This window comes from Vidua chalybeata, chromosome 5 (genome assembly GCF_026979565.1).
Source record: "Vidua chalybeata isolate OUT-0048 chromosome 5, bVidCha1 merged haplotype, whole genome shotgun sequence".
Taxonomy (NCBI): Eukaryota; Metazoa; Chordata; class Aves; order Passeriformes; family Viduidae; genus Vidua; species Vidua chalybeata.
In genome coordinates this window covers 2,743,993-2,769,056 of record NC_071534.1, presented here as the reverse complement: position 1 = coordinate 2,769,056, position 25,064 = coordinate 2,743,993, and the positions used below count along the sequence as shown (strand labels likewise).

The 25,064-nt window shown below is 41.7% G+C and overlaps 1 protein-coding gene across 1 annotated transcript in view; it reads right to left on the bottom strand.

The window, feature by feature from the left end:
• Nucleotides 1-25,064, bottom strand: part of PDE3A (phosphodiesterase 3A) — a 222,608-nt gene that overhangs the window by 25,598 nt on the left and 171,946 nt on the right. The window contains exons 3-5 of the mRNA XM_053943940.1: nucleotides 7,239-7,499; nucleotides 4,805-4,959; nucleotides 1,454-1,569 (exon numbers count right to left, since the gene is read on the bottom strand). Of these exons, the coding sequence (XP_053799915.1) occupies nucleotides 1,454-1,569; nucleotides 4,805-4,959; nucleotides 7,239-7,499 (532 nt within the window). The remainder of the gene's footprint in view (nucleotides 1-1,453; nucleotides 1,570-4,804; nucleotides 4,960-7,238; nucleotides 7,500-25,064) is intronic.

Sequence of the window (25,064 nt, the reverse complement as noted above, 5' to 3'; positions counted from 1 at the left end):
TGTTTCTAAAAGCTTTCTACTGCTAGTAGGGATCCAGTCTCTTGAAATATTTTTTGTTGTGTGTGTTTTTGTTTTTTTTTTTTTTTAAGAAAGTAATTTACCAGGGAAGGTAACTACAAATCAAATTACCAGAAAAAAGCAAACCTTTTTTCAATAATCCAACGTTCAACCATTTACTGGCAAAAGGGAGAGAAAAACGTGTCTTGCTACAGCAAGGATTTTTTCACAATCAAGAGAAGAATAAAAATAGACAGAGAATTTTTTAAGTACATCCATGCACTTAGGTCCTCAAGAACTTCTTCAAATGTGCAGTGTTGAAGATATAAAACAGTGACTTCAATGTGATGCGAAATTACATATGAAAACACTTGAGTTTTTTTCAAAATAGGTAGAACTAGCAGTATTTTAAAATGTAAATGTTTTCATGCATAATTAAAGACACATTTTATAAATTAATATATTTACAGATTTAGCTAAATCAACTTCTAATAATAATAATAATTGTATATTACCAATGGAGCTTGGTAATATACAGTTTCTGCTTCCAGCTCAAAATGGATTCATGTAGGTTGTGCTTAAGGAAATCTCACTCCAGGAATATGCACAGGCAGCTAATGCCACAAATGTTATGCAAAACACCCTGCTATAGCCAAGGGAATTACAAAGATATAAATCACAATTTAGTATTTCACTTGCTGCATCGTGTCATGGCTAACTTCTATAAATCAAAAGAGTCAAAACATTTACAAAGGGCATGACAACAATCTATGGTACTTTAAGCAACTGTGTTGGGGAATTTTTGTTTAAACAAAACAAAAAAAAAAAAACCTTATTATATTGATGGAAAAATAATAAAAGCAGCAGGTTGGACAGAGGACAAAACCTAGTCATGAGGATGCTAGTCAAAGCTAGTCAAAAGATGCGCCAGCTAGTCACAGGGAGCAGTTAAGTGTTGCAGTAAGGTAGAAAAATTATAAGGAAAGGCTTCATAAAATCAAGCCTGCTCTCCTGGAATCAGTGGCTGGCCTTGTCAGGCTAGCATTTTTCAAGTTCCCATGTGAAAGCAACCCTGCTGTGAGCAGTTTGTTAGCATAACAATCTATTGTGGAAAAACGACTGGCACCTGTAAAAAAAAAAAACAAAACCCAGTACAAACTGTTTTTAAACCATCAGATAGAAAAATGAAAACTATCTCTCACAAACAACTTTTCCTGCACAAACACCCTGGGAGTTTGAGTGACCAATCAATACAGAATAACAACTCGTAAGAACCAATAAAGTAATTGGCAAGAAAGCTGCTGACCAATTGGAGTCCCACACGAGGTCTGTAAAACTGTGTAACAGGGAGTTATGTGAGTAAAGAACGGGCTTTTTCCACCATGTAGAAAACAGAGTTTGTGTGATTTATTGCCACAGTTAGGCCAGGCTGACGGAGCTCGGGGTGCCCACTCACCTTGCCGGCTCTGCCTTTTGGCATTCAGGTGGTTGGTAGAGGACACGGCGTAGGAGGTGGAGAAGGACCTACTCTTCGTGATTGTCATCAGAATGGAGCTGTTCCAGGAGTCAGAGCTGCCAAACCAGAGCACAAACAAGCAACATTCAGCATGGGAAAAAGCCTCAGTGGCAGACCTTACCAAGTTCGGAGCTGCAGCAAGAAGTACGTGATACTGAGATAGCTCAAAACCTGGTGAGGGAAACAGCATCTATGGGTTGGCTGAAGTGGTGTTTGTGAGGCACTCAGTACCACCTTCAGCAAAAATATTTACCATGCAGACAGTCCAAAGCTAAATTTCCCTCAGTGCTGAGACCCATGTGCTTTATTTAATACAAAGATGCCTTCATTATATTGTTCTGACAGCACAAAGAGGCTCCAAAGTTGACTCGACATAAGTTAAAAGTTTATGTTCTCTTTTAACAGCTCCTTAAAAGAGCCAGAAGTGACACAAATTCTCAGCAGAACTGGAAACCCAGAGTCCTCTGCTGCTGGTGCCACAGCAGGTACACAACAACCCCTGGGGCACTGGAGGAGCTCCTCAGGAGGCTGGGGAGAACTGGAAGCATCCTGCATGGCTGTGGTTAGTGGTGTGCCCCTTTATGTCCTAACGAGGTGAAATGCCTGCTGCATCCCCCCAAAAATGCCATTCTCAGACCCTGGAGACATCAGTGCAAGAGAATGGTGCTGAAGGAATCCGGGTGCACGTGTCCTTGTGTGTGGGGAACACGTCAGCCCCCTGCAGCAGCATGGGTTTATGATTTTAGCCTTTGGGCGGTAAGTGTATGCCAGAAGAGGCCAAAATCTTCTCCACAGCCAGAAAACTGTATTTAAAATCACTTTCCTGAATGTCACCCATCAAATGTCAGCTTCTTGCAGGGATGCAGCACTGGATCTTATCAAGGCCTGTGAGCTCTCTGGGTCTGCCAGGCAGCTCAGGCTCCACATTTCTCCTCACAGCCTCACGTTCAAGTGATGAGGAGACACTCAACGCTGAAGACAGACTTTTAAAGCAGCATAGCTCCAGCTGAGCTTGAAAAAAATAAACTTGAAGGAAAAAATAAAAAGCATTCTGAAAGAAAAAAGCATGTGACGCTGTGTTACATCTGCAAACATCTTGTTTTGGAAGAGTAAGTACTACCTACAAAAATACTTGCTGCTTGTCTTCATGGGCCCAAATTCTTAAAATCTGTGATGAAGTGAGGCAAAGAAAAAAATACAGATTAAAAAAAAAAAATTAATGGTTTTGCTTTGTTTTTTAATTGACATGAAGAGTGTAACACACTAGCCCACTGTACAGTAAAATAACCCCAATGAACCAAACCAAACATCTCTGACCCACATTCTTTGAGTTCCTACAGGAGAATCATGCAATATAAAACTGGGTGAGGGAAAGAATGTGAGAGCTCTATTATTTTTCCAGTATAATGTTTGCCCAGTTCAGTGACATGGGGTTGGAAGAACACAGAATTACTAACCTCAAACTGACAGTTACGGGGGATTTTTGCAAATATGTGACTACAGAAATCCAGAAGTCACGTCCCACATTGTGAGGAATAAGTTGCATGTTTTGCAACTACAGAATCTGCCACAGGGCAATTCCAGTGTCAACCTCTCTCCTACTGTTCAACTTATGAAATGTTTCTTTCCCTGAGACCAGTGGAGCAATTGAATTTGGTACAGGGGAAGCAGCAGATAACCCAAGATATGTTTTTTTCTCTTCAGCTCAAAATTCTTCTCCTTGAAAGCAGATCTCTCTTGGTCTGCCAAAACTTTTAAAGCTAGACTTATAGGATTCATTTCCCCCCCTTTCTGGAATACACATTGTTTCTCCTGCTGTGAGAGAAGTAGTGCAAACAGTAGGCTGGGAGGCTTGACAGACCTGTAATTACACAACTGGCTATGACATTAAACATAGAAGAATTGATAGCCTGCTTAGCTGGCTCCTCATGCAGAGTTATATAACAACCACAGGAAAGGACCAACAATAATATTTAATTGCTCTCCCTCTCCCTCTGATTCCCATCTTGGGACACTTACACTCTACGTGAGAGTGGGATCAACAGCATAAATCAAATGCACCCCAGGAACCACAGGTCTGTGAGTGAAAACCTTTGCATTTGGTTACAGCTTCCTTCTATTTACTTTTACTGAGGCAGATGGGACTTCTCACAGAGGGAACTTTGGCAAACCACGTATTTTTCTTGTATGAGACTTTCAGGGTACTCTGCAGGCTGCCTTGAGCACCTCCACACCCTGTATGACAGCCCCATCCACGGGACAGATTCAGGTACCTGAAGAAAGGTCAGCCTTGGAAGAAAGCTGCTCTCTGGGGCTGCATTCCCCCAATCTATCCAACATCCAACACTGGTGATGTTGGGCTTTCCAAGGTCCTATCTTTTTCCCCACTACCAGCACCAAATTTTGAATTTCATAAAAGCAGGTGAGCCTTCTGATCTCACAGCTCTGAATTCTCTTCTTGAATGTAGTGCTTTCGTTCTGATCTTCCTTTCCCCGGTGTCTCCACACTCTTTCTTCATCCACCAGATGAAGATGATCCATCATCCAAGATGATGGCCCTTGCTGAGGTAGGGAGGGGACCTGAACTTTATTCTCACAGGGTGGTACCACCACTCGCTGCTCTCCACCTTCCTTTGAAGGCTCTGACTAGAACAGGAAAGTATCCACGGAGCCAGAAAGGAGGAAATCCTGTTGTAGTGACATGATGTGGAGCTATTACAACTTTTTTTACAACCTCTGCAAATCCCCCAAAGAAGTTGGCTGCTGGCTATAAGCAGCTGAGCAGACACAGCTCTCTCTCTCCATTTCATGGGAGGACTGTGTGCTTCATGATTCCAGCTCAGGGATCAGACCCTGAGAAGAATGGGAGATGGAGAAGTACTTTAGGAACTGGTTTAATGATAGGACCACATCATTAGGTGTGTTCTTAAAAATGGCTGGGTTAATTGCTGCAGTTTTTCTTGGCTGGGCAATAACCACATAGGCAATCCCTGCATATCAAGAAAACTTTAACCAGATATCTTGCCTTTCTTCTGATTTTATTCTCCAGTTCTGCACTTCATTAGCATAAATAGATTTTTTTAAATTTATTTTTCTACCCAATAATATGAATAATTTTGGCATAATCTGACAAGAAATGGAAATGCTGCTTCTTTGGCAAATCAATTTAGAGAAACATGAAGACGCAATTCTAACACAGTTCACAGCCAGCATTTTTGGACGCATTTTGAACACAGAACCAAAGAAATCTGCCCAAAGAGACACATAAAAGTGAGAGGAGGCCATTTGTACCTGGATGAAGAAGATTCGTGGGGTTTGATGCTGGCACTGCGGTCCCTCCTCACTGGAGCTGGCTCCAGAGTGGGCAATCCTGTGGCTGATGTCGTTGTGGTCCAGGTTGAGGACACTCTTCTCAGCAGTCCTGGAGGCAAACTTCTCCGTAAGCGCTGCGGAGAAACCAGTTCCCTACAGTTTGTACAGGCTTGCAAAAGCTCTACACACACACACAAATAAAACCATTTCCATTTGCTTCCATTCTGTCTGACAACACCTTTAAATCTGGGTTCTCCCAGGGATTATTCATTTCAAACACAGCCAGTGCTTTTAAATGCTTGGAGAATCTGGACAATCCTCCCTATCTCAAGTTTAAAAGAAGGTATACATATCCACAGCCCCAGAGCCACAGATGTTCAACACCTGATGTGGCCAAGGGTACTTAAATTAGCAAGACCATAAAGGTGACTGAATCATCTGTCATAAAAGGAAAGGCTGAGGGAGCTGGAATTGCTCAGTCTGAAGAAGAGAAGTCTCAGGGTAGATCTTACCAGGGTACACAAACAGCTAAAGGGAGGGTGTAAAGGGGAAGGCTCTTTCTAGGGGTGCCCAGTGACAGAACAGGAGGCAGTGGAGCAAGAACTGAAGCACAAGAAATTTAATTAAAATGCAGGAAAATATTTTTTTTACTATGAGGAGGACTGAACACAGGGAAGGTGCCTGGAGAAGCTGTGAAGTCTACATTCATGGAGATACTCAAAACCCATCTGGACATCCTCCCGAGCAACCTGATCTAGGCTGAGCCTAGAGAAACTTTCTCCTCAATGAGCTGAGGGATAGGACTGGACTAGACAATCTCCAGATGCACTTTCAACCTCAACTACTCCAATTTAAACTGTTATGAATCCTCAGAATCAGAGATTCAAGGCAAGAAAGGCTGTAAGAAAAATAAGGCAGGGGAGCTCCAACTTTCTGCCATATCTACCCAACCCCCAAAGATTACACACTGAAATAAAACTTTGATGCTCTGGGATATGATGTCTCAAAAAGCTTAGAGGAAGCATCACTGTTTACAGCAGATTTTTCTTGACCACCCTGAGTTTTTCTTTCACCTGACTCTTCCATTTCTCCAATTAACAGGATTCACATGTTTTTTTTCAAATTTTTGAAGGCAAAGATAATAAAGGATCTTTTTTGGAGCCAGATTTGCTGTTGCAGATCCTATAACTTTGTAAGCTGTTTCTCTTGTGAAGTTCTCGTGAAGTGTTTATAGTTAAGAACTAAAATAAATATATCTGCAATGGAGAGCTTGGACTTTGCCAGAGGGTTTTGAAATATGAGATGGAAGACATCTGTGGTTCTGAAGCTCAAAGTTGCAGATAAATATGTTAACACATTATCTCCTTACACAAAATGCTTAGTGTCAGATGGTTAAGGTGAAGGTCCTAAATCTGCTTTTAGACACTTTAAATAAAGACACGCAAACTATTTATTTTATTAACCATAATGCATTTGGGTGAATGAATTCTTCAATCAAATAAGTTCTCTGTAGCATTAACTCATTTCTTCATCCTTCATTTCTCTTCTCCTCATAGGGTATTATGCAACAGCAAACTAGGATCTGTTCCCTGTGTGTGCTCATGTGAGAGCAGTGCTCTTCCACTTAACTCTTCCCCTCAGAGCCTAGGGTACAGCCATTATAGATATGGTCACTAAAATAAACTGGAAAATGTCCTTAAAAACCTGTGAACATCCATGTCGTACATACAGCTGCTAAACAGGCAAATAGGGTGGCAATTATCATCACACTAAACTATAATAAAAGAATCACGAGCATTGCAATTCAGATGCCTGGAAATGCTGGAATGAATGACTGGCTGTGCCATTTCAACTGTAAAAACATAAAAGCATTCACCTGTGTAATGTACTCTGCCTATATTTAATTTTACAAGGGAGGCTGCAGTACAAAAGCATTCTGGTTTAGTTTCAGAAATGAAATGTAAGCTGTGCAGGACAGCTAATTAGCAACAAACCTACAATTGAAACTACTTCAAAACTGATGTGCTCCTTCTGGCTGTTCACTTGCAAAGTGTGGGTGGTTAACACTGGTTATTTCCTGCCTGATCCCTGAGCATTCATAAAGCCATTTTTCAAGGCAGTATTATATATATCTATTTATGGTTTTGTCTTCTTTTTCTTCTCAAGACAACTTCCATGAGCTCACAGTATTTGTCATACTAATGACTGTGATATTTTTGTTAGTTTGTGGGGTATACAACAGCTTGATCCAAAGCACCTGAAGGTCACCAATAGAGACTTTTTCATCGACTTCTGTAGGTTTCACCCTTCTGATTAAGGGAAGGAAGAAGAGATGGCAATTCACACAAAAAGCCCAGTGGTGTCTGATAGCCCAACGAGGTCCCTTTAGGGAGAGGCAGGCTCCAGCACTCACCTTGGGAATTGCTAGCTTCTCTCCTTTCTCCGGACACTCCTCTGAGTCGGAGCAGGTGTAGTTCTCGCTGAAGGACACCAAGGGATTCACCCTTGGCTTGTGGATGGCCTGGAAGGTCAGCTGTGTGTTGAGCAGGTTGCTGACTGTTCTCAGCGAGGTGCAGACGTTGGGGGGCAGCGAAGGATCGGCCAGGAGGTCTGTGATGAGCCCGTGTGCTTCTCCCATGACAGCGATGTCCACCGTGATGCTGGTGCCAGAAGACTGAAGAAGAGAGGAAGGATACAGGTGAGACAACAGAAGTGAGCAACCTGCTGGGCACTGCCTCAAGCTGTGGTGAACGCTCCTCACAGCTTCTGCTAAAGCGGCTGCAGGTGGAAAAATAGTAACATGAAACAATGCTTTAAATACAGAGAACAACGCTGAATGGATCGATCATCGGTCTGCAAAGCCTTTGGAATTCCATCATATCTGATTTCACAGCTTTCACCATCTGCAGCTCATCCCATCTGAATAAATTGTTCAGGCTCCCTGTGGAGACATGGTCAATAGCCAGGGCCTATTTGCACAAACAATTTTTTGGAGACATGGCTTGGGATGGGAGGAGACTCTCCTGAGAGTTGCCTGAGTGCGAACTACAGAACAATTAATCTAGAACAACTTAATGGTCAGTGCTTAGGCCTAGATGAATTAAATGAATCCCAAGCATATACTGAGATTTGTTAAATATCTCCATGCAACTGAATTATAGTATTCTGGTATGGTAGCAACAACATTCTTCTCCAAGCAATTGCATTTTGGCCAGCTATACCAAAACTGAAGTGGAGTAAAAAATGGATTTTTTTAAACCTTAAAGTTGTCAAGTCTGTGAATTGCCAGCTATGTAGTACAATTGCAAAGGTCTGAAGATCTTTAAACTCCTGTTAAGAATAGTGAGACTTGGATGCACACAGAAGTAAAACACCTCAAAAAGGCAGAAGGCATATGGAATTCCAATGCAGAAGTGACATTTCAGCCTCACTAGCTGGTGCACTGAAACCCATCATAAATTCTGCATGGAATTGCTGTTTCAAGAGTGACCATTTTCCCTTTGCTGTGTCTCTGACACAGAAGCTCAGTCCTGCTGCTACTGTTTGGGGCTTAGCAGGTGCGCGTGCAGTTTCCCAGAGAGACCACTGCAGCAGATTTTGTACTAATTTGCTTTCATGTATTTCTTAGAAAAAGCTAAAATACATAGTTTGTTAAATGGAGAAGTTATGTCTGTGAAAAGAATGCACAAGTTACTTGGAGTGGCAAGCAAAGAGCATGGAGGATTGGTCAGATGGAGAAGGAGAGTGATTAAAGCCCCAGCCAGGAATGACTCATCAGTGACAGCATTCATGGACCTCAAAACACAAAAAACAGAGTAACACAACTTGACACTGCTTCGTTCTCAGAAAAGGCTTTACAGGCAATAAAAAAGCATTTCTGAGGAAAGTGATATATTAGTCAAGTAGAGCTAAACCTCTTCCCTCTGTCTTCCCAGTTGCATAACGTGGACATCAGGCCCTTGGCAAAGAGATGTTTCACTCCCCTGATCCCTTCCTCGTGTCCTGCTTCTTGCTCAGACTGAGGTAAGCTGCAGGACAAGAAGATAGGCTTCCTCACTCACCATCCTCTCCTGCAGCCAGAAAACCAGCCTCTTCCCACATTTCTTTGCCATGCTATGAAACAACATAAACCAGAAACTGCTTAATCTACTGGAGTGCTATTTCATCCTACTGAAAAAAATCAATGCCTGAATTTAACTTAATGGCTCTTTCATTGCTTAACATCTCAGGAGTGCATGCAGAAGATTCTGGGAGATGCTAAAGAAAATTCTTAAATTAAAGGACAAGGCTTGGGATGGGAGTAATTAATTATCTATCTTAACCTCAGCCATGGCAAACGGACCAAAGGGGAGTGAGGCAGAATACATGACTCAAAATGCGATAGAAGCCTCATATTTTCAGCAAAACTGTGTCATCTACAGCTTGAAATTCTATTGAGCCTGGAGCCTGGAGTAATTGAGCGCCAATCAGAGGCAGAGATTAATACTTCTATGAAGTAAACAAGTCTGACTCAGCGGGCTATAAGCAGAGGTTCTGTACAGCAGTACTGCTATTCTGCAAAGCAGCCAGCATTGTTCTTCATGATTAGTACCAAGTGGGGAGAGGGAGAGCCCTTCTCCACGGTGGATTCCTGCCACAGGGCCTCCAGCTCCCTGCGTTGTCATGTGGGTTGGTGACCCCTGCCTTAACTCTGAGACCCAGCAGATTTGTCCCAGTCTAATGCCAGGCTGTGATGAGTTATGTGAGTCAAGAAGTAGGCATGGTTCATCTATCTCAGGCTCAATTTAGAGCACGATCAGACTAGGATGACTAGGTAAAATTACAGCTATTTAAATTGTTATTTTCTAAAAATTATTACAAATTTAACGCATGGGAACATTTAAAAATATTTGACTTTTCAGAATCTCTACTAAAAAACAGTATATGCTTTGCAGACCATTATTCAGAAAGTAGATGATAATGTGTTTCCCTAAAGGGCAAGGAATCCTGCAATTTAGTGTAAATCACTGTGATGATGTGAAAGCAAGAGATTAAACTGCTGAAAATTTGAGATTAATGTAATCACATATATGCATATGTATTGTATATATGCACACAGACACACATGCACAGAGATATATATGCAGGGAGTCTTCTTTCAGGGTAAAAATGCAGACAAAATCCATGCTCAGTCTTTTAAGTTGTTTTCTACTAACGTGCACAGCCTCTGCATGAACTGATTTGGATTTTTTCCAAACCACTTTACTCATTGAAGTTCCAAGGCCGGATCCTCGGGAATACTGGCATGAACAACGTTTGCAAACACTAACAAACAACTAATTTGATAAAACAAAACAAAACAACAAGGAGCTAAGATAAGGTGAACTTAATTTCACAATGGTCAGTGTTCATTTGCTCATCTGTTCCAATGATTGTGAATGCTGTTCCCTCCCATGAATTTTGGATAAGACTGGCTTGCTGTCCATTTTGTGACTTCATTCCAGCCCCGATTTCAGCAATGTCATGCAGTGACTAAAACTGAAATGCTCTGGGGCATGAGAATGAGAAAGCAAACAGGCTGGGAACAAAAGCAAAACTAAACAGGCTCATTTTTAACTAAGATAAGAAGAAAAAATAATTCCTTACAATGCTGAAAAACAGCTGGTTTAGGCCACAGTGCCATCTGGAATTCCTAAGTGAGCCCAAATGCACTTGCTGCATGTTTTGAGGCTTTCTTTTATGTACAGAAAAACCAACCAACCAAAAAAATAAAATAAAAAAAAAAGCCCTGAAACACACTGCTGCATGTGCAGGACCAAACCACAAAAGTAGCATGTCCCAGTATCACACAGATGATTTTTGTCAGGGCAGGAAACAACTGTAAGGAACACTCTTATATTCATATATTAAAACAGTATTCTGGAAAATTTTAATATTAATTTAGAATTTTTAGGTTTGAATAATTTGTTTTGGAGTCTGCAACATGACTAGAAAAGTTCTCAAAATTTGCATAACCTTCACTGGGCTTTTCTATTACAGCCCACAAAATTCCCTTTGTTTTCTTCTGTTAAATTATATTATGCACAAAACTCTAAGAATAGCTTTTTACTCAGTAGGAGGAAAAAGCAGATGAAACTGTGCAGGAAAAATGAATTTAGGAAAATAGGAATAATAAATTCCTTGAGCCATGAGACCTGATAGATAAATTTAGGTATGAACTATTTGTGTTGGCTCACCTGGGGAGCAGATTTGACATCCATACACTTAACAGATGCCTTACCACAAAGAAAAGTCTTCCCCCTCCCCATTCATGTTTTGCATATGATTCTCATCCAGCTTAAGTAAAAAACACCACTCTCTCCACCCTACAAAGGGGGTGATTATCATGACAACACAAAACCAGTCGAAACTTACACAAAGGGAAAAAAAAAAAAGCCCAAACCAATTATCAAATACAAACCACAATTCATTTCACACAGCCTCACGTCAGGGAGAAATAAAATCTTCATTTGCTGTGGCTTGTACAAGGAAAAGCAAAAGAAGGCAGAGATGTTGGCCTTTCACCAAGTTACACTCAAGAACACTCTGTAAGCAAAAGAAAGGGGGAGTTGAGGAGGAAAAAAAAAGCAAAGGAAAGCGGCATCCAGCGTATCTTCAATCTTCACACAATTACGAGCAACTATAAATCACAATTTGATATGGTTTCCAAGTCACATCATAAATGTTCAGGCCAAGCTGTCTGGAAACAAAATTAAAAGCAAATATAATTCTCCATTATTTTAATGTCCACAGAGCAATTTGAAGGATAAACATCAATTGGCTTCTATGGAAATAATGAATCATTTTAAAGGCGCCATGGACTGAACTACTCCACCTTCCACTGAATGACTAAGGAAAAAAGCGTGCATGCAATTCTTTCACATTTCACTTTTCTCTATTTAAAGCTCTAGAACCAGAGTATTTTTATTTTTATTTCTGTTTTTATTTTTATTTCTCTCTTATATTGTACTAGCACAAGATTTCAGATTTTCTCTTCTCTGGTGAGCAAAGAAGATGTTTATGAGAATCTTTTCTCCAGCTTAATGAAGCACAGCATTCCCACTGCTCTCTGGAGGTCAACCAGCCACAGGCTCTGCAAGGCACACTCTTTGCTAGGGCTGAAAATAGTATCTTCCTGTTGTCTCATCACATTGATCAAAGAAAACCTTTCCAAGGCATCTAGGTAGCCCCTGGCTTTGCTGTTGAGTCTTTAAAGCACCCGGAGCCACACAGCCATAAACCAGACACTGAGGCACAAAAGATGAGCCTACAACGAGAGAAACTCTAAATCTTGCTTGAGCCATAAGGATTTGAGTTTTAATCTTGGTTCCAAGATGCTGGATGGCTCCAGCACAGCAAATCAGAGCTACCTGAAAACAATTACCTTGAACTCTGATCCGCAGGGCAGAAGGTGTCATGCCTGCCACAGGAAGTGTGTCTGTAATGCCAGGAGGATGCCAGAGTCCAAGGATCACAGAGCAGCCAGAGAAGCGTTTCAAAGTAGCTCTGCAAAGGCAGGATCTGATGAAATGGGTCTCACTAAAGAGTCAGACTTTTTGCAATGGCCCCTTTCCTCAGGAACAGCCCCGAGGGCACAGAGTCAGCAGCAGGCAGCCCAGCCTGGGGCTGGCTGTGCATGGATTGAGCAGCCTCATGCAGGGCTGGCTCTGTAATCTCACAGTATATTAAACCACCAGTCTTCTACTGCTACCAAGCAAGGCTGCTGATTGGGACCTTCCTCCTGTACCCCACCACGGGTTAACATAAAATTCCTAGGAAGATAATAATCTTTAATTTAATCTTTAATAATCTTTAATTCTTCCTCCCATTTGCCACATTTCTTTGAAACTGCCCCAGAGGAGCATGACTACTTTCTTTAGAAAACCAGGATGACAACACCACCATTCTTTAAGAAAGAGGCACTGGTTTGAGAAGGAAATACTTCTTTCCACCTTCTTATAAAACCTGTGGAATGTATCACTGTCTGTAGCACGCTTTGTCTGGGGAGGCAGCTGCAATCCCCACATCTTGCATCTCCACCTTAGGTGACACCACTCACAAAGCTCATAGTTACAGCTGACTAACTTTCTTCCATTACAGGATCTTTCAGTTCGTGACAGCTTTGTCAGCCAAGGAGCTCAGACTGAAACATAAACTGCCAGGTATTTGTCTGGGGTGAATTATTTCAGCGTTTGAGAAAAATTGCTCAGACATTTACAAGGAGCCTGTTGGAGTCTTTTATCCATCCTAAAAACTCTGTAAACTGATACCACTTAATCTGCAGCAGGCACTGAAGGTGCAGTAAGGCCTTTTGCTTTCCCCGCCCTGGTATGTCCAGATTTGGTTGTGAAGTCCTTGGGAAAAATGAAACTAAAGCTAGCCCTGCGTGACCTCTACGGGTTATCACAAACCCACCATGAAACTGCCCTAAGTGTGCTCACCCCCACACTCTGCACGTGTGTCCTCATGCACTGTGCACAACACTCCAAAGGGCAAAGGATCACATTCAAGAAGCAGAGAACACATTTGAGCTGTTTTGCAGTTTTGGTGCCACCTGTAACTTTCGAGGGAGGCTATGGGTTCTTGCTTTCAGGTCACCTAGCAGGCTTTTCCAGATTTGTTACACACACCAAAGGAAAATATCCTGGTGGTCGCTAGCAACCAAGCAACAATAAAAAGACAGATGCAGAAATAATCTCAAGGAGTGGGAGGACAGGAGTTGTCCAGATTCAAGACCTACAGAGTAGGAAAGTCTGAACCCGTGTGGATTCAAGTACTGGACACAACCCAATGCAACGTAATTAAATCCCTGCCATTTATATCTGACAGAGAGGACCTCACATGAACTAACTCCACTGGTACTGACAAAGTGGTACTTAATTTTCCACATTTCCTCCTGCCACAGTAGAGCACAGCTGGAAGCCCTGGAAGGCCCAGGGAAGAGGGACAGAGCGCGTGCTGGGTGGCACAGCGTGGCAAGGGGCAAGCTGCAACCGGCCATACACGTGCTCTGCCTCGGGCTCTTTGGGAAATCCCAGTCCAAGTGAAGACACAGCCAGTTGGGATGACCTCCTGCATAAGGCATGCCACGAGGAGGATCCAGGGAAAGCAGCTCCTGGAAGGAGGCGAGAGCACAGGCTGAGCTGCCTGGCTAAGAGCCGCCGGTCACAGCTTGCAAACCTCGTGGAAACTCTGACTCTGGTATTTGATGTTCTCAGCAGAGCCCTGGGGACACAGTCACCCAGTTCCAAGGGACTTTCCGTGCTATTTGGCTGCCTAAAAGCATTAAAACATCACGACTATCCAGCCCGAAGAACGACTTGATGATGTAGAGCAGATCACAGAGTCAGTCACAGTCAGGGCTGATTGCTTAAAAAGCAGACGCCACTCCAACTAAACTAGGAACTTTAAAAATTATTGCTTTTAATTAAAGCACAGCAGATGGGAAATATTAAATTTTAAATGGGACTTAAATCTGCTTTGAGTAACACAGACCGAGGAAGACAATTCTGTGCTTCAGAGGCTGTCCTCAATTATTGTCGTACATTATTGTTCTCCAATTTGTACATCAGATGGTCACAAATTGGTAGCTTGAAGCTGATAGTTTGTGTCCATATGGAGAAAACAGTGACAACTGTCTTCAGCCTCAGCTTGAGCTGCAGCAACACAAGCTGGGACCCAGCAGGAGTGGGGTGCTGGGTGCACACACAGGGGAGGATAAACCACCTATTAACACCTGGTGATCTTACCCGTTTGAGTTTACAGCTCCAACCTGCCTGCTTAGCATGGAAAGCTATTTTAGTTCTACGGTGAACTAAAAACAGAGCAGCCAAATACACAGCATGAATTAAAAAAAGATCCATTGAAAGCAATGATCACCGCCCTGCCTTCTGTGTACTAACTGATCCTCCCAACATTTTCAACCTGACAGTCTCAGTTACACCAGAGCAAAGCCAAAGGAGCCACGTACTGCCATGTTTTCCCCCTTTCAAAGTGCTTCAGGGATGCATCTTCTGGGATGCAACCTGAGAAGCAGCCTCACAATTAGCAGCCAACTGCAGAAATAAGTATGAAAATAAACCCAGCTAGAGATTCACATCCATCTCAGCCCTTCACTAAGAACTGTTGAACAGTATTAGAAAGAGCATCATCAAAGATCATTAAAAATGAACTGTAAAAACAGTTCACTAAGAACTGTTGAACAGTATTAGAAAGAGCATCATCAAAGATCATTAAAAATGTAATGCAAATAAACACAGCCTCTAAATGAAGATAAAAGACTGGGGAGGGGGTGGAGTGAAGAGTTGCTACACAGGGTGTCAAATATATTTTCAATTACTAAAAAGGAGTTGTCATAGGAGAATAAACTAAGAAAAAAAAAAAAGAAAACATCATAAGGTTTTAAGAATGAGAGTTGAAAACCAGAATAAGAAAAAAATTGGAAACTAGGAAGTAATAATCAGTGAAGCTGTAGATAAAGAGCCTTTAATGTTCAGTCTGTTCTTACTGGAATTACAACAGGGATTTGGAAATGGCAGCAGGAGCCAGATGTATATCTTGGGCCATGTTTCCCATATGCTGCAGCAACAGGGCAGAAGGATCCTGTGAAATTCTCCAGTGACCATGGACACTAATGATATCTAGTGGTCCATTTTTAAGAACAGGCTTTCCCTGAAGCCAAAAGCAGGCAGTGATATTCTGCACCTTTTGAAAAGGATAAATCCTCTGCACACCAAACTCCAGTGAGAGCCTCACTGCAGATAAATTGGTCCAATTTCAACATTTTTTTCTTCTCCATCAGACCTTGTGGTTTGCATTGTTTCAATTCTCCTGACTTTAAGCACTCACACTAATACCAGTTAATAGCCACTGAGTGTTAGAGATGCCTCCTCCTCTTTCTCATGACTTTATGTCACTAATGAACTCCTCTGTGAAAAGAATTAATCATTTTTCTGTAACACTTGGCTTTGGATTCTTATGACTCATTCAAAAAAAAAAAAAAAAAAAACCACAGCTGTAGCCCTAGGGACTTGCAGCCCCCAAATCCTTCATCAGAGCTGCTGCAGAGCTATTATTTCTCTAAAGTACAAGCTACTAACATCTAAAGCCACGACCTGCAAAAGTCACATTTAAGCATATGCTAGATGTGAAAATCCCCCACCTCTCCGGATTATTTATTGGCAGACTCTTCAAGAAGATCAGAACAGAGAGAGCCAGTAATTCATATACAAGAAATATAAAACACAATCCTCTACATGCCTTCTGTGATATTAAAATCATTTTTTTCACTCACCACAGATATAAACTGACAGACCAGCAAGCCCTGAGGACTGCTTTCAACCTACTTCATCCTTGACCTGCAAGGACCAACTTAAAGACACACAAGGTTAGTTTATACTGTGGGCTTATTTTGCCTTTGCTGTCACGAATGAAAAAAAAAAAAAATAAAATTTGCCTGCTGAGATACAAGGTACACAGCTGATAACCACAGGTCAATGCCTGCATCAGATGGCCATTTTCAGCACTTCTGTTCTGGCCTTTAATCTACACACTGGATGCTAAAGGCTCTAGGATTTTCTAAGTCAGTTCAGCAATCTCTAATTTCTTCCATGCGGCTGGTGACAGATTTGTCTTGTGCACAGTTTTAATCTAAGAAAAGTCTTACTTTCAACTTGTGTGTTTTAGGTTGTGAGCAGTGCTTGACTTGCACTTTAGAAAAAAAGTAAAATGCGTGTAATATTCCTAATTATGACAGCCTGGCTGCTTCTCAATTCTAATTAGAGATAGACCCAATCTGTACTTCTGCATCATTAATATCTCACCATACTGAACTCTGACTTTCTGGCTCAGGGTCTGCACTACTTTATGAGGGCCAAACACTTCTGTGTTTTTTGGAAAGCTTGGATTCAAACTCTCACATCTAAATATAACAGCACCAGCTTCTCATTTACAAAAGGCAACAGAACCATAGAGACCAGAAAACAGACACAGACCATGAAACACTGGTGCTTATGCTGGCAACCACACTAGACAACGATTTCTATCTCCACAGTGAGTTATGTTTTCTGCTTGGATGTGGATATTAAGGAAAAAAAAAAAAAAGTCAACTGTGGGTTGCACACGGGGCTTTTTTAAATGTTAAATACCCTTGTGAAGCTGAACTTCAGTAGTTCATCTGAATCTACTGCAGTAATAAATCAGTGACCATGCACCAGTAAGTGCAATAGAAGCACTTACCACTGCTGAGTAGTACACTGCATAGGTCCTGGCAGACAGGTTAAAAGCCTTGTTTGAATTTTTATAAGGAGCTTGAATTTTCGAAAAAAAAGTGAAATTAAAAGCCTTAATTGAATTTTTATATAAATAAATATATAATATAAAATATATAATTTTATATTATAAATTTTTATGAATTTAATATTATTTTTTATAAGCCAGGTATTAATAGATGGTTTATAGAAAAGAAGTGTCAACACACAGATATGTTTTACCATCAAAAACCAAAGACTTTGGAAGATGCATCAATACAGAGACTTGACATTTTAGCTCAGAACTGTTAATTGGCGCACACAGTGTTGGGCTATTTGCTGATGAGACTTAGAATCTCATGATTCTGCCACAGAGCTCTCTAACACAGAGAACAGTGTGGTGTCCTCACAAACGAGAAACAGCAGCTCAAACCAGGCGGCTCAAGGATTCAGAGTGCACTGACAACTTTAGACAAACACAGAAAGCATTTTGTACCGACAGAAAAATTATTGGTTTTGGAATTTCTGGAGACAGAAAGGGCTTATTTTGGCTTTGCTTCAGCGATTTTAGAACAGTTTTATTAAAAGACAGGAAAAAGAAATCCTGTCAACTTCTCAAAACTTAAATCTTTAGTTTGAAAATGATGAAATAAAGTTCCTCAGTTGTTTTTGTTTTTTTTTTTTTTTTTTTCCAAAAAGGTTATGCCTTCTCTTTGTGAAGAACAGCCTGGTGCCCATATTTGCATTGTTTTTCTGCATTAGACTTCTGTAGAACCAGAGGCTCATGGTTGAATTAAGTGGGGTCCATATTGGATTAGACTCCAAGATGACTTCAATATTCAGATTTGTTAACACTGGTGACCTAAGGCAGGGTATTGAAGCAAAAGATCTCTCCCCAAAATCAGTTTAACTTTGAGGGGTAAGCTCATTACAACAAAGATAAAAGACCAGTTTAATCACAAGAAAACACTTGACTTCATACCTTGGCGAGCAGTCACAGCATCTCTCATCACAATGCTCTATGTAAACGTATTTGTTAACAAATTGAAACAGACCACATGCTGAATTGTTTGCCATACGGTGCTCTGGGTGATCAGCTGATGAAGCATATGGATTGTGTCTTCCTAATTCTCTAGGATCTTCCTGACTGCTTCCATCTGAGTGTTACAAGTGGCCCCAGATATCCTATTTGTCCCATTAGAGTAAAAAAAAATAAAGACGTAAATTGCTGATCAATTCTCTCTGTACACCCTCCTTCTTCTCCTAATGCATTTGAGAGACTTTTGGCAACAACATTAGGAAACAACCTTCTCTAGAAAGAAGAATCGCTTCATTTAAATGATTTGTTCTGTTAATTACTGTCATTCCTAGCAAACACAGAGCAGAAAATGCCTATCAATAATGCTCACTGTGCAACAGGTTGGCATTTTTCCAGGAATCGGAAGACTACCCTTAATCTAAGTAAAAAATTATTTCTATCCATTTCCTCTTTTAATGCAAGCTACAACTACTGTGGAGAGTAAAGCTGAAACATTCTGTATGATACTACAGCAAAATGAAATACCCAACCAAATTAATTATGCACAACACTTTTATCCACATGCCCTTTTATTTTTCACTGACAGATCAAAGAAACATGTTTGATTTCCTGTCAATAAAATCAAGGTGGCACAAGAAGGCAATGTGATGAGGACCCACTTTGTTCTGCTTTTTAGGAAAGATGCCTTCAATTAGGATGGCATTTTTCTGGCATAATATAAACATGTCTTTAAGTCAAAACTAACTACATAATTATCTAATTCTATACAGAGACACAGTACTCTACCTTACACATATGTTAATGGATTAGTTTAAATAAGGGAAGGGGAATTGATTGGAAGGAAATGAATTAACATTTAGTTGGCCGTTTTTTTTAAACAGAGAAGAAAATACAAATCAAAAACTGTCTCTAAAGGCTGTTTCATGTTTCGTGTATAAAGACAACCCCATAGGCCCATGCCACCTACAAACAAACAGACAAGTTACAAACAGGACTTCACACTCAACTCTGAAACCAGATTTGTGTGGGTTTGGGTATACTTTGAAACCAGTCAAACAAGATAAAACCATGTTCTGACCCTATATAAAATATAGGGCCTGCTTTAAGGGCTTGCTTATGTGACCAGCCTAAATGCAAACCAGCCAAAGGACGTTCCACCCAGTGCACAAAATAAATTATTTTAAACAAAACCTGTCCGTGGGCAGGCTTCTAACCACACACAGTAACAATTTCTGCTTGTAGAATGAGGTCCATTTAGCTCTGTATAAGCAATTTATGAACCCACCTTTAACACAAGACAACCTTTTCTCCCTGCACCAAGCTGACAGCCACGGAAAAGCCCACGTGGCTCCAGAGCAGCGGGCTGAACTCTGCTTCCCCCCGGGCAGCAGCAGCTCTGGTGATGATCTGCACCCAGCCCCTCGTTACTGACAGGACAGAAGGAGGGAGGAGATCAGAGAGCAGGTCTTGTGCTGGAACCCAGCCTCAGCCTCGCTCAGGAACCGAGCCAGGCACCCTGGGAGCTCCCAGGGGATGGACCAAGGGAGCCCAAAATGTCCCTCCTCTCTCTGAGGGTTTCTGCCTGCCCACCAGTGTCAGGGGCACAGCAGAGAGGTGGAAGGGCAGGAGACGGTCAGGCAGCACAGATGTGAGGGCATCCAGCTGCAGCAGTGAAAATCAGACCGGGAGAAGGGGATGGGAGCGAGAACATTACAGAAGACCTAGTCTGAACAGCTACTCCAGGCTAGAGCACCAATACTTCCATAAATGAGCACGCCACCCAGGCCACCTTGTGCCAGGTGACCACTCCAAGTGAGTCAGTGCCTCAGGAGGGGGTGTGAGGTAACAGCCATGGTACAACTGAGCAGAACTTTTCACATTGGGATCACTCTTTATGATCCTGCAGCTTTAGGTGCAGAAGAGCCTTTCCCGGGGATCACCAGATGGCACTACTCCTCCTTCAAATCAGGGCTGTAGCTCTGCTGTGCCCACGAAATGCCATCCTCGATTTGGGAGGAAAAAGATCTTAATCCATGTTTTTTTTTAATATATTAGCCCAGTTATCTCTCGCTGTTTTCACATTCTTTCCAACGACCTTGCAAATCACAAAGAAATTACTGCATCTGTGGGAGGTGGAGGGAGCCTCATAACATTTTGAACTGACTCTCATACTAAAATATTCCATAGCAGAAGGACTACAAAAGTTTCTCTAGGAACACAAAACTCCCCGGCAATACATGCAGTGCTTGACAACTGTATTAAGAAAGCAGAATTTCTTTCAGAGAGATAACTCCAACACGTAAGGTTAACATATACACGCCTCTCTCTTCTCCCCATATTCTGTTTCTGTTATCAGAGCTACTGAAGGTGATAAACTCTACCTGCAATTGTGAAAGTATTTTCTAAATTTGATTGAAGTTTATTGCACTTTTTTTCCCCCCAAAAAGAGCTGTTGAGAGTATCCAGGTACAAATAATAATGGAAGATAGAAAATGAAAGCACATTAAAACGCTAATAAAGAAACATCAAGGCACATACACACAAAAAGCAATGTTTCCATGTGCATGTTAGTGTAAACATGCTTTCTTTAAGTTATTGATGTGAATTACAAAAAGATGCAAAGTATTCACATTTGCATGTCCTCAGCTGGGTAGAAGCTGATGTCAGGCTGTGGAAAACAGCTCATTTGGGATGGAAGGGGCACGTTCAAATTGAACTCTCAAAAGCCTCTGGTTCTTGATGAGAAAGAGTGATATTTCTTTTTTGCTTGTTTGCCTTGTGTTTAATCCACCACAGGACTCCTTTGCACTCAAGACCTTACAAATTGAAAAACTGAGGAGCAAATTAATCTTGCAGAGTGACTCCTCTGACTTCACCAGGAGTCAACAGCAGAGCTGAAGTTTGCCTGCTGTGCTTATGAGCTGAATTCCCTCACAAAACAGATTTTTTGTTTTTCTCTGAGCAACTCTCCCCCCTTCCAGCTCCCTAGAAGTTGACAGGCTGTTTCCTGCTCCATGGTCTGTGAATCACGACGTGAACGCCGATCGCTGCTCCCCGGTGAAATTAAATTAGGTATGGGAGCACAGCATGAGCAATGACTTTCCCTGAGATGCCAGCCCTAAAGAAACTCTGCATTTTCTTCCCCCAGTTGAAGAATGGAGTTATGAAAGCGGGGTCAAGTTGGTCATTACTCTTCAGACTCTGCAACATCCCCCAGTCTGCTCTGAGCCAGTTTAAAATTATTTCTCCACTTCCTAGTCAAGGATATAATGGCACCAAATTTGGAGAGTCCAATAATTCTATTTGTGTGTTCTTCTGTGACCACTTAACACCACGTGAATTGCAGCAATGCTTAACGTACACAGAATAGCATGATAAATCACCAGACCTTAGTGCATGTCATACAGCGGGGAATTTGGTAAGACAAGGGTAAGCAATATTAACACATGGCTTATCAAGCAGCAAAGGGGAGTTTGTGATGCTGCATTTCAAAGTGCCTTTCAATAGCACTTTGTTAAGGAATGAAATGTTCACACTTGGAAAGATCATAGGGTTGTGTTGCCCATTATTTTTTTTTTTTTATTCCAGACACCACATGGTCCTTGGGAATTTACACGCCTTTGTCACTGCAGTGTACTCTGGGCAAGGAGGCACCACAGGGGCACATCTGAAAGCTGAAACTGGTAAAAAATAAAAGAGTAATATATTAAAACCTGGTTTGTGAGCTCAGATCACTGATCATTCTGGAGCCTATGGTAATCTCAGATAGGTGTAGGGGAGTTTCAGTTTCAAATTGTGATGCAGATGTCAAAACCAGATCACTTAGCCTCCTTTCTGCAACACCACAGAGTCCATGTGCTCCAAAAAAGGTAGTTTGCATTTGCTTCAAATAAAAGATACTCAGACCTTTCCTTCTTAGACAGAAATACATTTAACCTGAGAAGCTACTCCAAAGATCAATTAATCTGCAAGAAGCAGAAGTCTTTACGCTACCCAAAATTAAGCGTGGCTTTCCATTCTCCAATATCCACATGTTCTCCTGTGAGCCTTGCAGGTTTCTCCAGGTTCACTTCTCCAAGGTCCACTGAAAATTCAATCAAAAGCTCCCTCTCTTCTGGGTTAGCTGCCAGACAGGGGCTGATATTGGAGTCACTACGTCAGTAAGAGATTGTTCTGGCCTTCAAACTCTGCCATGTCCCCTGCCCAGCTGCTGTGGAGATGGCTCAGGCACAGCAAAGTAAATTGGTTTAATCTTGTGCATCTGGTACTGAGCTGCCAGTCATCTGTTTGGGGGTATAAAGGGACTCTGTTCCATTTCAATGCATCGATCACATCACAGCCCAGCTCTAGTGATAGATCCTGAAACCTTCAAAATCTAAACCCTGACAGCTCCTCTTCTCCGCTGGTATTTATCACACTGTTGGACTTGCATGTTTGTTCCACAAGCTGCTGAGTCACCTGGGCCTGAGAGGCTGTAAGTAACCCTGTTACAGAGCTAAACTCTAAGTCTGTTTATTACCCTAAATTCACAGAAGTATTCTTTTGTTGTTTAAAAAGAAACCCACAAAACCTCTGCAAAGCACAACCGTCTAGAGACTTTCAGTATTTCCACATTAGCCAAATGAACATGAAGTGAAGCCTTTATCTCTGCATCCCTTAAAGGATTCACAAGGCAGCAATATCCCACAGAAGGCTCTCTGGGTCCCTGGAAGGTGCAGAGCACTCTTTGCCTATGGAGTGAGCAAAAGCTTTAGACCACTTCTGGGAATGCAAATGAATGGGATCCACGTGACCCCGGTAATAAAAGGCTCCTGTCTCTTTGCAAAGCATTGAAATGCCATCTGGCAATTTTGTTGACGTCAGCAGGCACAGAAAAACAACCACCACCTCCCCCAAAAAAGCAAAAGCCTTGGGCGGGAGGGGGAGGAATGCAGAGTTCCACGGTGCGTGTGCGCTTCAGGCTGGTGCTACTGAAAAACCTCAGCCCAGAGCCGGGAATTCTGCACCAGCAGTGCAGCAAAATTCACCCCCTTGCCTCTGTTTTACCCTGCTGAGCAGCCCTGGCAGCCAGGGTTCAGAGAGTGCTGCCAAGCATCACACAAGGAGCACTGCATCCTCCTCTCTCACTCTGCCCGGTCACTGTCAGGTGCTGGAAGTTGGAACGTGAGGAATGGATTTCTCAGGATACGCTGCAGGGAGAGGCACAAAACCTCCAGCACTGCAGGGTGCTCCACCCTGCACGCCCCTCCTTTGGCTGCTTTGGCTACACTTCTTGCACACTAATCTGGAACACGCTGATAGAAATTCTGTGCTAGTTTAAATAAAACCTCACACCAGCGTTTCATGATGGCAAGAGAGAAAAGACCAAAGACAATGTACAAAAGATGTACAACAAACTCTACGCTTCTTTCTTTTTTTCCCTTCCTTTATACTTAAAATTAGTCATAAAAGTACAAAACTTATTTTAGACTAAATAAACAAAAATACAATTTAACATCATGAAATCACCCTAGGACAGATGTCCAGATCCTATGGGGATAAATATTATAAGCTGCAGGTACTGATTTTAAATTATATTTAATAGAAGGCATAATATTGCTCCTAAATATTACATGCCATTTGGCACAGAACAATTTGCTGCATTTTCATGAAAAACACCAATATTTTAAGTCAATAATGTAAGTTACCTTACCTTTGATGAGCCAAAATAATACTATGAACATGTGTGCATGCAAAAGAAGAGGGCATCATTTTGTATTACAGTACATTTTCCTGTTATCAGAGATCTCTTCAGTTATTTCTCATCTCAGTTAACAATTCACATCGAAATGCAGGAAAGGGCAGCAGAGCACTGCTTTAACACAAACTTTACAAGGATGGACGTGTCCTCCATGAGGCACATTTAAACCCTGAAAAAAAGGAGCTCGTGAGTCACTTTTAACAAGGGATTAGAAATTTTACAGTGGCTTTGTGACAGAAACACAATCCCCTCAACAGTATACTTCAAAAAAATTAGAACCACACAAGATGGGTGATGATGAGGAGAGAAGGATGGAGGGAGGAGGCATCTAGGGCCATGTGCTCCCACTTGTCTCACTAAAGTGTTGTAAAAAAGTACATTCTAAAGGCTCTGCTGGGTCAAGGGTTTCCCTGACTGAATATTCAAACCTGCCTGAAATAATAGTTAGTGCCTGCCTTTTTCTTTGCCCTGCTCATTGCCCCCCTTCTCTCCCTCCTTTAACACATCTCTTACTGAATGAAACCGAGGCCTTTTCCTTACAAAACTGCTCTTTGAATTCCTAATCTCTGCCCCAGTGTAATTTTTTAACAGCAAGTCAAAGCAGCACTGTGTAAATAACTGCGAGGAGACAGCTCTGCCTGGAAACTGGAAAGTTTTCCTTGCTCACATCTTAAGCTTGAAAGCTTATGCTCAATTCAATTAAGAAAATTTATGGGTAATTCCACAGTTTCTTCCCAATTCCTTATGTTCTCAGGCAGCCAACCCAGAAATGAACAAAATCCCTGACAACTGACTACTTTCTGCTAGCACATGGGCAATTATGCAGAAAGTGTGTATTTAATTGAGTTAGTCGTAAATCCTGGCTTAGGAATGAATCAGAGGATGGAGAAGAGATACAGCTATTCCCTGCTGCCATTTCAGGTTTAATCACTTCTGCTTAAGGTTTATTTATTGACTTCATAAAATGCATAAACAACAAAACCATCCTTCCATAATTTTATAGGTATTAAGCCTCCACTTGGAGATGCAGGAGAATAAACTTAAAGCTACACACATGACGGGGGAGAGAGATTTTCTGAATTCTCCTCCTATCTCTCAGGTCTGCATCACATCGTGTCTGTTTTAAATAGAAACAATTTTCAGTGTTCACAACTAAGTCCCACTCAGTGATTCTACTTAGAGGGCTCTCCATTA